Below are 16,927 nucleotides of genomic sequence, written 5' to 3'. Positions count from 1 at the left end.
GAGGGAGGGAGGGAGAGAGGGAGGGAGGGAGGGAGGGAGGGAGAGAGAGGGGGAGGGAGGGAGAGAGAGAGAGGGGGAGGGAGGGAGGGAGAGAGAGAGAGGGGGAGGGAGAGAGAGAGGGGAGGGAGAGAGAGAGAGGGGAGGGAGAGAGAGAGGGGGGGCAGGGAGAGAGAGAGGGGAGGGAAGGAGAGAGAGAGGGGAGAGAGAGAGAGGGGAGGGGGAGAGAGAGGGGAGGGGGGGAGGGGGAGAGAGAGGGGAGGGAGGGAGGGAGGGAGGGAGAAGGGAGGGAGGGAGAGGAGAGGGAGGGAGGGAGAGGAGAGGGAGGGAGGGAGAGAGAAGCGAGGGAGGGAGAGGGGAGGGAGGGAGGGAGAGGGGAGGGAGGAAGGGAGAGGGGAGGGAGGGATGGAGAGAGAGGGGAGGGAGGGAGGGAGAGAGAGGGGAGGGAGGGAGGGAGGGAGAGAGAGGGGGGGGAGGGAGGGGGAGAGAGGGGGGGAGGGAGGGGGAGAGAGGGGGGGAGGGAGGGGGGGAGGGAGGGCAGAGAGAGAGAGGGGGAGGGAGGGAGAGAGAGGGGGAGGGAGGGAGAGAGAGAGAGGGGGAGGGAGGGAGAGAGAGAGAGGGGGAGGGAGGGAGAGGTCAGGTCGGATCGGATCCAGTCCGGGAGTCGGGAGTCGGGTCCAGTGGGTGGGGGGGTGGGGTCGGGTCGGGTCAGGGAACAGGAGCGCGGGTCAGGTCAGGTCAGTCGGGGGGGGGGGGGGGGGGCGGGGAGCGGGTCTTGGGTCTCGGCGGGGAGAGGGGGGGAGCGGGTGTCTGGTCGGCGGGGGGGTGGAGCGGGTGTCGGGTCGGGTCTGGTCGGCAAGGGGGGGTGGGGGGGAGTGGGTGTCGGGTCTTGACGGGGGCGGGGAGCAGGAGCTGGCTGTGGGAGGAGCCTTATCCACGCAGCCCCAGTGAGGCCATTGGGCCAGGGGTAGGGGCTGCATGCTTCGGGCCCCTCCCACACAGTTCGGCGCCTGGAGCTACTGCACTTGCGTGCCGACTGTAGCGCGCATGTGCAGAGGTCCCGGCACTGTTTTCAGCGCCGGGACCTGGCTCTGCCCCCCCCACAGCTCGTGCTGGCTGCACCGAGGGCCAGAGGACCTGTAAGTAGGTGGAGAATACCGAGGATTTTTTTAGGCGCCGTTTTAGGCACGAAAAACGGGCGCCCAGCTCGGAGGGGCGCCCGTTTGTTTTCTTGTGGAAACTTGGGCCCATTATGACTATCATGACAGGAATGCGAGGATGCGATGTATTGATGTAAATGACCCTGTTTTTGTCCTCAACTACGCTGCAGGGCTCACATGGCTCGCAGGCAACTGTGATTGCCAAAGAGGGAAATAGGATTCTGGTAGTTAAACTTACCAATGGACAAATCTGCCGCAAACACGTGGATCAAACAAAAAGGAGATTCAGCAACCCCATAGAAGAAGCAGAGGGAGAACACGATAGACTTCACTCCACCACAGGTGACCGAACACCGGAACCAAAGGGAGGAGAGCCCAGTCACTGTGGGCAGTCCGGATAGGCCTGAGGCATCGCAAACAGCAGACACTCAGGCCAGCACCCAACAACCGGAGTCCCAACTCAGGCGCTCTACAAGAGAGCGAAAACCACCAGAGAGACTCAACCTGTGATCCCAATAAGACTTTGGGGGGGGGGGGCGGGGGGGGAGGTGATGTCATGTATTCAACCAGCATTGTAACCCATGTATAATCTGACCTAAGTTGCACACCGTGAGAACAATGACCACTAGGTGGTGAACTTGTGGGAGACACTCTTAACCTGGACCTTCAGGTATAAAGGGGGAAGCTCCACCCACTTCCATCACTTGAGTGCTAAGGAATAAAGGACAGGTCACAGACTGACCTTCTCTCAAGCATGGCCTCGTGTGCATTTATACTGTATAGTAAGGACGTATCAGGAGCTACCGGTTATTTACAATGAGTAATGAAACGTTGTGCGATGTAGGATTTCAACTGCACTCAGTCAATGCAGCAGGCAGACACCCATCGGGAGCACACAGGTCCAGCAAGCTACCCAATGTAGTAGCCAGCGTCCCTGGGACCAGAGTTATGCACCATGGAGTGTGGCCACAAGCAGCCAATACATACGAGCTGCAGAGCAAGCGATCTCAGGAGGGCAACAGCACCGGTATCGATACCCTGCCCCTGATCGGCTCCACCTCAGGCACCCGATGGCACCAACTGCCATGAGCCTGAAAAAGCAAATTGTGCTAAGGCGCAGCCCCCAGACCCGTCGCCACCAAGGCCATACCTGGGAACGAAGGGTCACCCGCAACACTGCTCCCAAATGGGACCGGGACCAGCCAGGATCCTAAACCAAACAATGCCAGGCAAGCGAGTCAGCAGTTCCCTGTGCACTGCTGGACGACAGCTCCTCAGGAAGCAGCAGCGACCCGGGGCGCAAAGAAAGGACAGGGAGGCAACCTGCCCGATGCTAGGAGCAACGGCAACAGCCCCGAGAGCAGGCAACTTGAGCCAACTGGGTTCCCACTGCCAGCACTGGACACCGTGCCACCATCAGACTACCTGGACACCATCCAGCAGTTCTGGAACTAGCTTGTCCTTACGCTCCCCAGCACGTAGCAATAATGCATCTCACCAGTCGAATGTACTTGCCTCACAACTGAACCACAAATGTAATGCAAACTTTTTTTTTCTGGACTTGAATGTATATGAATGTAATGAGCCTCAGGCATTGAAAGTTGGCATGCAGGTGCAGCAGGCGGTGAAGAAGGCAAATGGCATGTTGGCCTTCATACCTAGAGGATTTGAGTACAGGAGCAAGGAGGTCTTACTGCAATTGGAGAGGGCCTTGGTGAGGCCTCACCTGGAATATTGTGTTCAGTTTTGGTCTCCAAATCTGAGGAAGGACGTTCTTGCTTTCGAGGGAGTGCAGCGAAAGTTCACCAGACTGATTCCAGGGATGGCTGGACTGACATATGAGGAGAGACTGGATCAACTGGGCCTTTATACACTGGTGTTTAGAAGGATGAGAGGATATCCCATAGAAACATATAAGATTCTGACGGGACGGGACAGGTTAGATGCGGGAAGAATGTTCCCGATGTGCGGGAAGTCCAGAACCAGGGGACACAGTCTTAGGGTAAGGGGTAGGCCATTTAGGACTGAGGTGAGGAGAAACTTCTTCACTCAGAGAGTTGTTAACCTGTGGAATTCCCTGCTGCAGAGAGTTGTTGATGCCAGTTAATTGGATATATTCAAGAGGGAGTTAGATATGGCCCTTACGGCTAAAGGGATCAAGGGGTATGGAGAGAAAGCAGGAAAGGGGTACTGAGGTGAATGATCTGCCATGATCTTATTGAATGGCGGTGCAGGCTCGAAGGGCCGAATGGCCTACTCCTGCACCTATTTTCTATGTTTCTATATTTCTATAATCTATATGTGGGGGGGAGAAAATGGGAGTGGTCAGGGACACACATAAATTGAAACCACCAGCATCTCTACTGCCAACAAAACACCACCCACTCATCCAAGATAGAAACAATCCGCCAAGGGTCAACCAAATAGAGCTAAGCCCAGAGCACAGTCAATGCAGAGGTGATTTGCACTGAAGGCTTGAGGGAGAGTGATGTTATGTATCCTACATGGTTACTGCTTGCACTATTACAAGATGTGCCAACAGAGGGCACCGCAGTGGGAGACTCGTAGGTTACCTGTACAGGTGTGCCTGGCCTAGTATAAAAGGCAGGCCACCAGGTGTGATCCTCAGTCTGGAGTTATCAATAAAGGACTCAGGTCACGACAGTTCAAGTACAACACAATGCCTCGTGGAGTCATTATCAGAGCATCAAAAGATACAACAATTACTAGTTCACCAGCGTATCATGCTGCATGCTATTGTCAGGCGGTGTCAAGCGAGAAGAAGGGCTTTTGGCCATGTCGGCCCACGGATGAGGAGAGGCCAAAGACGTCTGAGGAGGAGGGCATAACTCCCATGGGTTTACAGGCACCAACGCTCAGACCTCCAGCTTTCTGAGGAGCAGTGTGTGAGAAGGCTGCGCTTCCGAAAGGAATGCTGACAGAGATATGCCGTCTCCTACATGCCTGCACCACTCTGGAGGCAGCCTTCAATACTCCCCTCACCAGTTTCCCAATTCATTGTGGTGTGCTGCATGTTGCACAGCTTGGCCACCATGAGGGGCCAGACATTGCCCCTGGGGATTGCAGGCCCACCTCAGGAGGAGGAGGACAATGAAGAGGAGCCTGGCGAGGCCCCCATTGGATAGCCCCCCCATCCACGGGGGAGGCAGCGTGGAGATGCTGCTGGACCAACACTCGCACATCGCCAGCTCGTAATGGACCAGCTCCTAAATGGAGAAACTGAGGGATGGAGCAAATCCTGGACACACTGTGTGCCCCATAAAGGCACATCGCCGGTGAGCATGGGAATGATGCACAACGCACCAACGGCAAAGGATCAATCATATATTTCACTGCAACAAAGTGATAGAAACTCGCCCACCAAAATAAAACCATTCAATGTACAACGTGATGTGTCAGGGCCCTGAGCAACAGTGAACTTCCTTAAATCCACAAAATGTTGTTAACCCCGCGATTTTCGGCTGGGGCTCAAAACCTTCCGTGTGTGAGGCCTGATTGTGCTCCCCGATTTCTTGCCGAGTTTTGCAGACGATGGTGCAAACTTTATCCAGGCAGTATCAGGACCGCCCCGCTCCCATTACCGCCCTAAAGCCCAAAATCCAGCCCAGATTCTATCTCCATAAATATATTCAGTACTTGTCAGTAACCAACACGATGAAATCTCTCGAACAGAGGAAGCTGATTTGAAGATGAAATGTAATTCATGTCGCCCCTTTCCGATGTGAGAGTGCTGCTTGCCGCACCGCTTCCTTCAGCCAAGGTGCTCAGCTGGGGAGAGGGGTTCTGTTCAGAAGGTTCTGCCATTATTTCACTCACTCTCCTCTCCCCATTCGCATCCATAGTCAGTGAGACTCGGTCGCTGCCCAGTGTGTGAGCCCAGTGAGGGTACATGAACCCTCACTCTCCCCTCGTGTGCACTGTCCATGTATCACAGCTCACCCTCACACATCCATAGTGACTGAATCCCCCCTTTTCCCCGCTGTGCCCTTCCCTCCTTACCTGCAGAACAGCTTCATCAGAACATGGTCCCTCACTGCCAAGAGATTGATCCCACTCTCTGTAATAAAACCAAAGCATCAGACAGACAGAGAGAGAGCGTCTGTGACAGCATAAGGGAGAAGCGTTACTAGAAAGCTCATTTCAGGCTCAAATCTGAAACCAAGGTTGCGAACAGTCTGGTTCAGCCTCAGACAGGAGTTGGGGAAAGCGATGGAGTCAGTGGCTGGGAACGGAGTTTGTGGCGGTGACCGAAAACAATGGCTTCGGTCATCCCAATATTCAATTGGAGAACATTTCTGCTCATCCAGAAGTGGCTGTTGGACAAGCAGTCTGACAATTTCGACACCGGGGAGGGGTCGAGAGAAGTGGTAATGAGGTAGAGCTGCGTGTCAGCAGTGTACATATAAGGGCCAATAAGGAAAAGGTATAATTGTTAAATGAGGAATTTGTCTTCATATTCCCTGTAGAGCAAGAGGACAGAAGACCAGTAATAGAAGGAAGCCCAAAGATACATCGAGGGGAAGAACCTATTGGATTAAGCCATGAACTAATCGAATAGTAGAACAGGGAGTGTGCGCAGTGTGCGGGGAGTGTGAGGGCAGTGTGCGGGGAGTGTGAGGGCAGTGTGCGGGGAGTGTGAGGGCAGTGTGCGGGGAGTGTGAGGGCAGTGTAGCGGGGAGTGTGAGGGCAGTGTAGCGGGGAGTGTGAGGGCAGTGTGCGGGGAGTGTGAGGGCAGTGTGCGGGGAGTGTGAGGGCAGTGTGCGGGGAGTGTGAGGGCAGTGTGCGGGGAGTGTGAGGGCAGTGTGCGGGGAGTGTGAGGGCAGTGTGCGGGGAGTGTGAGGGCAGTGTGCGGGGAGTGTGAGGGCAGTGTGCGGGCAGTGTGAGGGCAGTGTGTAGGCAGAGTGCGGGGAGTGTGCGCAGTGTGCGGGGAGTGTGCGCAGTGTGCGGGGAGTGTACGGGATCACTTACCCCTCTCTCTCCCCACGTTGAGCTTCCTCCTGTTGGCCCACCAGCCGATTCTGGGCCTCCTGCAGCTCCTGTTGGATCTGCTCCAGCCGCGACTCCAGCTCCTGATTGGTCAGATTGAGCTTGTGGTTCTCAGTGCTGGTCTGGTCCTGTTTACTGCGCAGAGAGACGAGCTCTGCCTGCAACTGGGAGGGACACGCAAAGAGACCGCGTCACATCACCGACTGGAAGCAAATGCTCTCATCAAATGTACTCGAAACTACCTCTCTTTCTCACCATCTCTCTCTCTATTGTCTCTCAGTCTCTTTCTCTCTCTCGCACGTTGTCAGCTTCACTGTCTCTCTCCGCCCCCCCCCCCCACCCCCAACCCATCGCAGGCCTGATCACAGGCTGCAGGATCCAACATTTCACCCACCCCCCCACCCCAGCCCTGGAATGATGCTGGGAAACCAGTGAGACTGCGCAGGGAAATTCACACCAATGTTTGCACCCAATTCCTTCTGTCTGCAAACTCCCCAAATTGGCTCCTTCAGGCAGCAACTGAATATGTGTCACAATGACCCCCTGAATACGGGTAACATTAGACACGGGGACACAGTGAGCACAGATTGCCCACAGAAATGTGGCTCCCTTTCACTATGATTCTCTGGGTAGGATTATCGGCACGTTTGCGCCTGTTCCCGCCCCGGTGGATGGTAAAATATGTTTCTAGGCATAACGCCGAGTGTCCAGCTATTACCGTCCGGATGGTAAATTCGGCTCATGGTTTGCGGTGGTGCAATAACTTACCGCCCCACCCTCTAGTTTCACTGAGATCGTGATGTCAATCGTCGAGCAACGCTCCACTACCGCTCCGGATGTAAAATTGGGCCTTAACGCCTCATTCAACGCCCGCCCCAGGAAACGTCTGACAAACCAGCCGGTTCCAGGGTGCAGCAGGCGGTATTGGCAGCGTATTTAAATGGCGGGAGGAGGATCCCATATCGCACCTCACACTGACTGCAACGGTTGGGCACAGCATGCCGTGTCAAGCTCCGACTCGAAAACAGCACTTTTATCTCCCATTGCAGAGTCCTCACATCGTCAGTGAGAAGCATTACTGTCATGTATCCTACATGGTAACTACTTGAACTATTACAAGGTTTGCCACCAGAGGACACCGCAGTGGGAGACTTGTACATTACCCTTCCAGGTGTGCCAGGCCTAGTATGAAAGGCAGGCCACCAGGTGTGAATATCACTCTGGAGTTATCAATAAAGGACCAAGATAACTACAGTTCAAGTACAACACATTGCCTCGTAGAGTCATTATCAGAGCATCTAAAGATACAACAATTGGCGACGAGATTACGGACCTTCACGCAAAAATGGCTACCCTCGGTACGTTGCAGCAGTTTGCCGATGGTGATGATTGGGATGTTTTTGTGGAGAGGCTCGACCATTTCTTCACAGCAAACGACCTGGCAGGCGACAACCCGGCCACACTGGCTGGCAAGCGCAGAACTATCCTGCTAACCAGTTGTGGGCCCACCGTGTACGGCCTCGTCAGGGACTTGCTGGCACCAGCGAAGACAATGACCAAGATGTACGAGGAGCTCGTAACGCTGATCCAAGAGCAACTCAAGCCCAAGGAAAGCATCCTCAACACCCACCTACGACCCGAAGGCCAGGAAATTGCGAAATATGCTGCAGACCTCAGTAGGCTGGTGGCACCGTGTGATTTCGGCGACCACCTCACCGAAGCGCTGTGGCATATCTTTGTCATTGGAATCGGCCATGAGGGCCTTCTTCATAAGCTACTGTCTGCGGATACCACAGTCACACTGCAGGCGGCCATCTTTATGAGCCAGGCATTCATGACCTCGACCTTCGGCTCTAGGCAGATGCCTCATCCTCAGGACTCAAACCCGGCAAGTACTGTGCGCAGAGTGGTGTCTTTTAGAGGCTGGGCAGTGGATCGCGAACTTTCTCAGGGAAGAGAGAACAGTCCCTTAACTCAGAGTCTGCCGAGGGGGGCTAATTGAGTAGCTCCATGCTGGCGTTGTGTAGGGAATCAAAGGGCTCACCAGTGCTGCTTTAAAGACTATGTGTGTAAAGGCTGCAGCACAAAGGGCCACCTCCAGCGAATGTGTAAAAGAAATATGACTCACTGTGTAGATGAAGAGTCTGCAGATGGCCATGAATCCAGCGCGGATTATGAAACGATAGGCAGTGAGGCAGCTCAGCCCCACGATGAAGAATATAGCATGTTAACCTGCACCACCGAGTGTTCCCCGTTGAGGATGGAAGTCGAGATAGATGGCGTTCCAATCTTCATGGAAGTGGACACGAGGACGACCCAGTCAATAATGAATCAAGAAGCCTTTGAGAGGCTATGGGACAATCAAGCTGAATAACCCAAGTTGGTCCCGGTTCAGGCAAAGCTGCGCACCTACATGAATGAACTTATCCCAGTCGTTGGTAGTGCGGATGTAAAGATACGCCATGATGGCGCGATGCACAAATTACCTGTGTGGATTGTTGCAGGTGACAGATCAACGCTACTCGGAAGAAGGTGGATGGAGAAGATCCATTGGAAATGGGAAGACTTCATCCCTCCTGCGATCGACATCCTCCGCCTCAGAGGCAAAGCAAGCCCTCAGCTGAGGGTCTACCCAGCACGCGAGAGAAGACCAGCACAGCACCCGAGGCACAGACCACTCAGCACGACTGTGTGGAGATGATCCAGCTGAGACGACCCAAACGCATCTTCCAGGCTCCAGTGGCAGCACTCCAGAGGAAGAAAATTGGATCCAAAGGCGACTTCCCAGCTTCGGTGGCAGAACCCGGGGAGAAGAGCATCACCGCAGTTGACATTGAGGATGGAGGAATGATGGCGCCCAAACTACGAGGTGATGCACTGAAGAAAAAGATGGCGGCATCCGGACCACGAGGTGCAGCGCTGATGGAGCAACACGTGGCATCAAACGGAGAAGAGGATTGGGGTAAAGCAAGCAAGGCTCTCTTAAAGGAGGCCTGCAACCCACCACACTTAAAGAGACAGTTCCAAATTTTCAAACAATGTAAGAGCAACTGTGAGTTAGATGTAAAATGTGCAATTGATGATCAGAGTTGTGTGCATGCAATAAGCAAAGTCTCAATGTAATAGCAACTGTGAGCCAGATGTAAAATGTGAAATTGATGATCAGCGCATTGTTAACATGCAATAAGCAAAGAAAAGGCACGCGATCGCGATTGGAGCTACCGGTTATTTACAATGAGTAATGAAACGTTGTGCGATGTTGAATTTCAACTGCACTCAGTCAATGCAGCAGGCAGACACCCATCGAGAGCACACAGGTCCAGCGAGCTACCCAATGTAGTAGCCTGCGTCCCTGGGACCAGAATTATGCACCATGGAGCGTGGCCACAAGCAGCCAATACATACGCGCTGCAGAGCAAGCGATCTCAGAGGGCAACGGCACCGGTATCAATACCCTGCCCCTGATCGGCTCCACCTCTCAGGCACCCAATGACACTAACCGCCATGAGCCTAAAAGAGCAAACTGTGCTAAGGTGCAGCCCCCAGACCCGTCGCCATCAAGGCCATACCTGGGAACGAAGGGTCACCCGCATCAGTTCTCCCAAATGGGACCGGGACCAGCCAGGATCCCAAACCAAACAACGCCCAGGCAAGCGAGTCAGCAGTTCCCTGTGCACTGCTAGACGACAGCTCCTCAGGGAGCAGCAGCGACCCAGGGCATAAAGAAAGGACAGGGAGGCAACCTGCCCGATGCTAGGAGCAACGGCAACAGCCCCGAGAGCAGGCAACATAAGCCAACTGGGTTCCCATTGCCAGCACTGGACACCGTGCCACCACCAGACTGCCTGGACACCATCCAGCAGTTCTGGAACTAGCTTGTCCTTACGCTCCCCAGTACATCTCAATAATGCATCTCACCAGTCAAATGATACTTGCCTCACAACTGAACCACAAATGTAATGCAAACTTTTTTTTTTCTGGATTTGAATGTATATGAATGTAATGAGCCTCCGGCATAATCTATATGTGGGGGGGGGGGGGGGAGAAAATGGGAGTGGTCAGGGACACACACAAACAGAAACCACCAGCACTCTACCACCCACTCACGCAAGATAAAAACAACCCGCCAAGGGTCAACCAGATAGAGCTAAGCCCAGAGCACAGTCAATGCAGAGGTGATTTGCACTGAAGGCTTGGGGAGAGTGATGTCATGTATCCTACATTGTTACTGCTTGCACTATTACATGGTGTGCCACCAGGGGGCACCGCAGTGGGAGGCACATAGGTTACCTGTACAGGTGGGCCAGGCCTAGTATAAAAGGCAGGCCACCAGGTGTGATCCTCACTCTGGAGTTATCAATAAAGGACCAAGGTCACAACAGTTCAAGTACAACACATTGTCTCGTGGAGTCATTATCAGAGTATCTAAAAATCATTAGTTCACCAGCGTATCATGCTGCATGCTATTGCCAGGTGGTGTCAAGTTAGAAGAAGGGCTCTTGGCCATGTCGGCCCATGGATCCGAAGGCATCTGGGGAGGAGGGCTTATCCCCCCACGGGTTTACAGGCATCAACGCACAGACCTCCAGCTCTCTGAGGAGCAGTGTGTGAGAAGGTTGCGCTTCCGAAAGGAAGTGCTGACAGAGATATGCCGTCTCCGACAGGCAGACTGATGCCTGCACCGTTCTGGAGGCAGCCTTCAATACTCCCCTCACTAGTTTCCCAATTCATTGTGGTGTGCTGCATGTTGCACAGCTTGGCCACCATGAGGGGCCAGGCATTGCCCCTGGGGATTGCAGGCACACCTCAGGAGGAGGAGGACGATGAAGAGGAGCCTGATGAGGCCCCCATTGGATAGCCCCCCCTCCATCCACGGGGGAGGCAGCGTGGAGATGCTGCTGGACCAACACTCGCACATCGCCAGCTCATAATGGACCAGCTCCTAAATGGAGAAACTGAGGGATGGAGCGTATCCTGGACACGCTGTGTGCCCCATAAAGGCACATCGCCGGTGAGCGTGGGAGTGATGCACAACGCACCAACGGCAAAGCATCAATCATATATTTCACAAAGTGACAGAAACTCGCCCACCAAAATAAAACCATTCAATGTACCATGTAATGTTTCAGAGCCCTGAGCAACAGTGAACTTCCTTAAATCCACAAAATGTTGCTAACCCCGTGATTTCTGGCTGGGGCTCAAAACTTTCCGTGTGTGAGGCCTGATTCCCAGGCCGCTTGAAATTTCTGCGGTCTGGAAGAGTCAGTGTTCCACGTTTTTAATCGAATGTACGAGGTTGCAGCCCCTGTTCCATTATTTAAAGGGGCTGCTCCTCAATTTCTGGCTGCACTTCAGTCCCACACTCCTGATCTTTGAGCACCCTGTGCGGAGGGTAGCGGGTAGGTCCGAGGGCCTCCTCGTAGGACTGCTCCTGGGCACGGTCAAGGGTGCCATCAGCCGGTCCAGGCAGCGGGCGCTCGAGGGGGTTGTTCAGCCTGACTACCTGCCTTCCTCCGTGCGTACATCCGGGCCAGGGTGTCCTTGGAAATGGAGCACGCGGTGTCCACCGGTACGCTCGCGGCCTTTCGCGAGAGGTGGGCGCCGGAGGGACTGGAGTGCATCATCACCCCCGGCAACCAAATTTTAATTTGATTTTATTTGTTTTAAAGTTTAATTTGTTTTAATTGCTGGGTTTTAGTGTCCCCCTCCCCTTTTATAGGGGGCACTTGTAAATTATATGATTTTAATGCCCAAAAAAAAAATCACAAAAGGAAAAAAGAACACAAAAAAAAGAGGGCAGGTAGAAGGGTCTGGATTGTCCCCCAGATCGGGGGGGGGGGGGGCACTCGATCTAATGTTTATTTTGTACTCCCTAAAAGAGTTGTGAGGCCTGATTGTACTCCCCAATCAGGGAGCCTCATTTCTTGCCGAGTTTTGCAGACGAAGGTGCAAACTTTATCCAGGCAGTATCAGGACCGCCCCGCCCCCATTACCGCCCGAAATCCAGCCCAGATTCTCACTCCATATATATATTCAGTACTTGTCAGTAACCAACACGATGAAATCTCTCGCACAGAGGAAGCTAATTTGAAGATGAAATGTAATTCATGTCGCCCCTTTCCGATGTGAGAGTGCTGCTTGCCGCACCGTTTCCTTCAGACAAGGTGCCCAGCTGGGGAGAGGGGTTCTGTTCAGAAGGTTCTGCCATTATTTCACCCACTCACCTCTCCCCATTCGCATCCATAGTCAGTGAGACTCGGTCGCTGCCCAGTATGTGAGCCCAGTGAGGGTAGATGAACCCTCACTCTCCCCTGGTGTGTACTGTCCATATACCAGAGCTCACCCTCACACACACGAGCAGTGACAGAATCCTCCCTTTTCCCCGCTGTGACCTTCCCACATTACCTGCAGAACAGCTTCATCGGAACGTGGTCCCTCACTGCCGGGAGATTGATCCCGCTCTCTGTAATAAAACCAAAGAATCAGACAGACATGGAGAGACCGTCCGTGACAGTGAGAGGGAGAAGCGTTACTGGAAAGCTCATTTCAGGATCAAATATGAGACCAAGGTTGTGAACAGTCTGGTTCAGCCTCAGACAGGAGTTGGGGAGAGGGATGGAGTCAGTTGCTGGGGAACAAAGTTTGTGGCGAAAACAATGGCTTCGGTCTTCCCAATATTCAATTGGAGAAAATTTCTGCTAATCCAGAACTGTATATCGGACAAGCAGTCTGACAATTTAGAGAACGTGGAGGGGTCGAGTGAAGTGGTAAGGAGGTGGAGCTGGGTGTCATCAGCGTACATATAAGGGCCAATAAGGAAAAGGCAGACTTATTAAATGAGGACTTTCTCTCCATGTTCACTGTAGAGCAAGAGGGCAGAACACCAGTAATAGAGGGGAACCCAAAGATACATTGAGGGGAAGAACCTATTGGATTAAGCCATGACTGAATCGAATGGTGGAACAGGCTCGAAGTGTGCGGGGAGTGGGCGCAGCGTGGGGGAAGTATGTGCGGGGAGTGTGCCCAATGTGCGGGGAGAGTGCGCAGGGAGAGCTCGAGGAGTGAGTGGGGAGTGTGTGTGGGAGCGTGCGCAGTGCGTGGGGAGTGTGCGGGGAGTATACAGGATCACTTACCCCTCTCTCTCCCCACATTGAGCTTCCACCAGCCGATCCTGGGCCTCCTGCAGCTCCTGTTGGATCTGCTCCAGCCGCAACTCCAGCTCCTGATTGGTCAGATTGAGCTTGTGGTTCTCGGTGCTGGTCTGGTCCTGTTTACTGCGCAGAGAGACGAGCTCTGCCTGCAACTGGGAGGGACACGCAAAGGGACCGCGTCACATCACCGACTGGAAGCAAATGCTCTCATCAAATGTACTCGAAACCACGTCTCTTTCTCACCATCTCTCTCTCTATTGTCTCTCAATCTCTTTCTCTCTCTCACACGTTGTCAGCTTCACTGTCTCTCTCCGCCCCCTCATCGCAGGCCTGATCACAGGCTGCAGTATCCAACATTTCATCCCCCACCACCCCAGCCTGGAATGATGTTGGGAAACCAGTGAGACTGTGCAGGGAAATTCACACCAATGTTTGCACCCAATTCCCTCTCCAAATTCCCCAAATTGGCTCCTTCAGGCCGCAACTGAATATGTGTCACAATGACCTCCTGAATACGGGTAACATTAGACACAGGGACAATGTGAGCACAGATTGCCCACAGAAATGTGGCTCCCTCTCACTATATTTTGCAGACGAGTGCGTAAACTTTATCAAAGGCAGTATCAGGACCCCCCGCCCCCATTACCGCCCGAAATCACAAAAGCCCTAAATCCAGCCCAGATTCTATCTCCATAAATATATTCAGTACTTGTCAGTAACCAACACGATGAAATCTCTCGCACAGAGGAAGCTAATTTGAAGATGAAATGTAATTCATGTCGCCCTGTCTATCTCAAGTCATGTCAAGAAGACATGAAAATTGCCCCTTTCCGATGTGAGAGTGCTTCTTGCCGCACCGTTTCCTTCAGCCAAGGTGCCCAGCTGGGGAGAGGGGTTCTGTTCAGAAGGTTCTGCCATTATTTCTCACACTCCCCTCTCCGCATTCACACCCACAGTCAGTGAGACTCGGTCGCTGCCCAGTGTGTGAGCCCAATGAGGGTACATGAACCCTCACTCTCCCCTGGTGTGTACTGTCCATGTATCAGAGCTCACCCTCACATACACCCAGAGTGACTGAATCCCACCTTTTCCCCGCTGTGACCTTCCCTCATTACCTGCAGAAAAGCTTCATCGGAACGTGGTCCCTCACTGCCGAGAGCTTGATCCCACTCTCTGTAATAAAACCAAAGAATCAGACAAACATGGAGAGAGGGTCTGTGACAGTAAGAGAGAGAAGCGTTACTGGAAAGCTCATTTCAGGCTCAAATCTGACACCAAGGTTGTGAACAGTCTGGTTCAGCTCAGACAGGAGGTGGGGAGAGGGATGGAGTCAGTGGCTGGGGAACGGAGTTTGTGGCGGGGACCGAAAACAATGGCTTCGGTCTTACCAATATTCAATTGGAGAACATTTCTGCTCATCCAGACCTGGATGTCAGACAAGCAGTCTGACAATTTAGAGACCGTGGAGGGGTCGAGAGAAGTGGTAATGAGGTCGAGCTGGCTGTCATCAGCGTACATATAAGAGCCAATGAGGAAAAGGCAGACTTGTTAAATGTGGACTTTGTCTCCATGTTCACTGTAGAGCAAGAGGGCAGAAGACCAGTAATAGAAGGGAACCCAAAGATACATTGAGGGGAAAAACCTATTGGATTAAGCCATGAATTAATCAAATGGTGGAATGTGCGGGGAGTGTACGCAGTGAGTGCGGGCAGTGTGCGCGGGGACTGTGCGCAGGGAGTGCTCGGGGAGTGTGCGCAGCGAGCAGGTAGTGTCCGCAGTGTGCGTGGGGAGTGTGCGCATTGTGCAGGGTGTGTCCGCAGTACGCGGGGAGTGTACAGGATCACTTACCCCTCTCTCTCCCCACGTTGAACTTCCTCCTGTTGGCCCACCAACCGATCCTGGGCCTCCTGCAGCTCCTGTTGGATCTGCTCCAGCCGCGACTCCAGCTCCTGATTGGTCAGATTGAGCTTGTGGTTCTCAGTGCTGGTCTGGTCCTGTTTACTGCGCAGAGAGACAAGCTCTGCCTGCAACTGGGAGGGACACGCAAAGAGACCGCGTCACATCACCGACTGGTAGCAAATCCTCTCATCAAATGTACTCGAACCCACCTCTCTTTCTCACCCTCTCTCCCTCTATGGTCCCTCAGTCTCTTTCTCTCTCTCGCACGTTATCAGCCTCACTGTCTCTCTCCGCCGCCCCCATCGTAGGCCTGATCACAGGCTGCAGGATCCAACATTTCACCCCCAACCCCAGCCCTGGAATGTTGCTGGGAAACCAGTGAGACTGCACAGGGAAATTCACACCAATGTTTGCACCCAATTCCCTCCCTCTGCAAACTCACCAAATTGTCTCCTTCAGGCAGCAACTGGATGTGTGTCACAATGACCCCCCTGAATATGGGCAACATTAGACACGGGGGCACAGTGAGCACAGATTGCCCACAGAAATGTGGCTCCCTCGCACTCTATTTTGCAGACGAGGGCTCAAACTTTATCCAGGCAGTATCAGGACCGCCCCGCCCCCATTACCGCCCAAAATCACGAAAGCCCAAAATCCAGCCCAGACTCTATCTCCATAAATATATTCAGTACTTGTCAGTAACCAACACAATGAAATCTCTCGCACAGAGGAAGCTAATTTGAAGGTGAAATGTAATTCATGTCGCCCCTTTCCGATGTGGGAGTGCTGCTTGCCGCACCGTTTCCTTCAGCCAAGGTGCCCAGTTGGGGAGAGGGGTTCTGTTCAGAAGGTTCTGCCATTATTTCACCCACTCTCCTCTCCCCTGTCTCATCCACAGTCAGTGAGACTCGGTCGCTGCCCAGTGTGTGAGCCCAGTGAGGGTACATGAACCCTCGCTCTCCCCTGGTGTGTACTGTCCATGTATCAGATTGATATTGTGGTTCTCAGTGCTGGTCTGGTCCTGTTTACTGCGCAGAGAGATGAGCTCTGCCTGCAACTGGGAGGGTCAAGCAAAGGAATGCATTAAATATAACAGAAACTGGTATTCATATATCGCCTTTAACATGGCCCAAGCTACGGCCACCAATGGTTGAGCGCTAAAATCAGGGATGCTCAGGAGGGCAGAATTAGAGGAGCGCAGACATCTCGGGGGGGGTTGTGGGACTGGAGGAGATTACAGAGATAGGGAGGGGTGAGGCCATGGAGGGATTTGAAAACAAGAATTTAAAACCAATTTTGAAATCGATGCGTTGCTTAACCGGGAGCTAATGAAGATCAGTGAGCACACGGGTGATGGGTGAGCGGGACTCGGTGCGAGTTAGGACATGGGCAGACGAGTTTTGGATCACCTCTAGTTTATGTAGGGTAGTATGTGGGAGGCCAGCCAGGAGTGCGTTGGAATAGTCAAGCCGAGAGTGATGGCAATGTTACAGACGTGGAAATAGGTGGTCTTAATTATGCTGCCGATATGTGGTCGAAGGCTCATTTCAGGGTCAAATATGACACCAAGGTTGCTATTATGTATGTAAACATTACCAATGTGTAAGACTTGCCCGCAAGGGGCGCACCTGTGGGAGACCCAAGGGTCACCTGCACACCCTGGGCAAGCAGGTATAAAAGGTAGTCTACTATGCTGCCTCATCACGCTGGAGT

At 53.3% G+C, this 16,927-nt stretch overlaps 1 protein-coding gene across 1 annotated transcript in view; it reads right to left on the bottom strand.

The window, feature by feature from the left end:
- LOC139227745 (uncharacterized) overlaps positions 1 to 16,927 on the bottom strand; it is a 244,833-nt gene that overhangs the window by 123,225 nt on the left and 104,681 nt on the right. The window contains exons 12-17 of the mRNA XM_070858741.1: positions 15,164 to 15,345; positions 14,431 to 14,488; positions 13,298 to 13,467; positions 12,570 to 12,627; positions 6,147 to 6,328; positions 5,178 to 5,235 (exon numbers count right to left, since the gene is read on the bottom strand). Coding sequence (XP_070714842.1) covers positions 5,178 to 5,235; positions 6,147 to 6,328; positions 12,570 to 12,627; positions 13,298 to 13,467; positions 14,431 to 14,488; positions 15,164 to 15,345 — 708 coding nt within the window. The remainder of the gene's footprint in view (positions 1 to 5,177; positions 5,236 to 6,146; positions 6,329 to 12,569; positions 12,628 to 13,297; positions 13,468 to 14,430; positions 14,489 to 15,163; positions 15,346 to 16,927) is intronic.

This window comes from Pristiophorus japonicus, chromosome 17 (assembly GCF_044704955.1).
Source record: "Pristiophorus japonicus isolate sPriJap1 chromosome 17, sPriJap1.hap1, whole genome shotgun sequence".
Lineage (NCBI taxonomy): Eukaryota > Metazoa > Chordata > Chondrichthyes > Pristiophoridae > Pristiophorus > Pristiophorus japonicus.
This window is presented reverse-complemented; position numbering and strand designations above follow the sequence as displayed.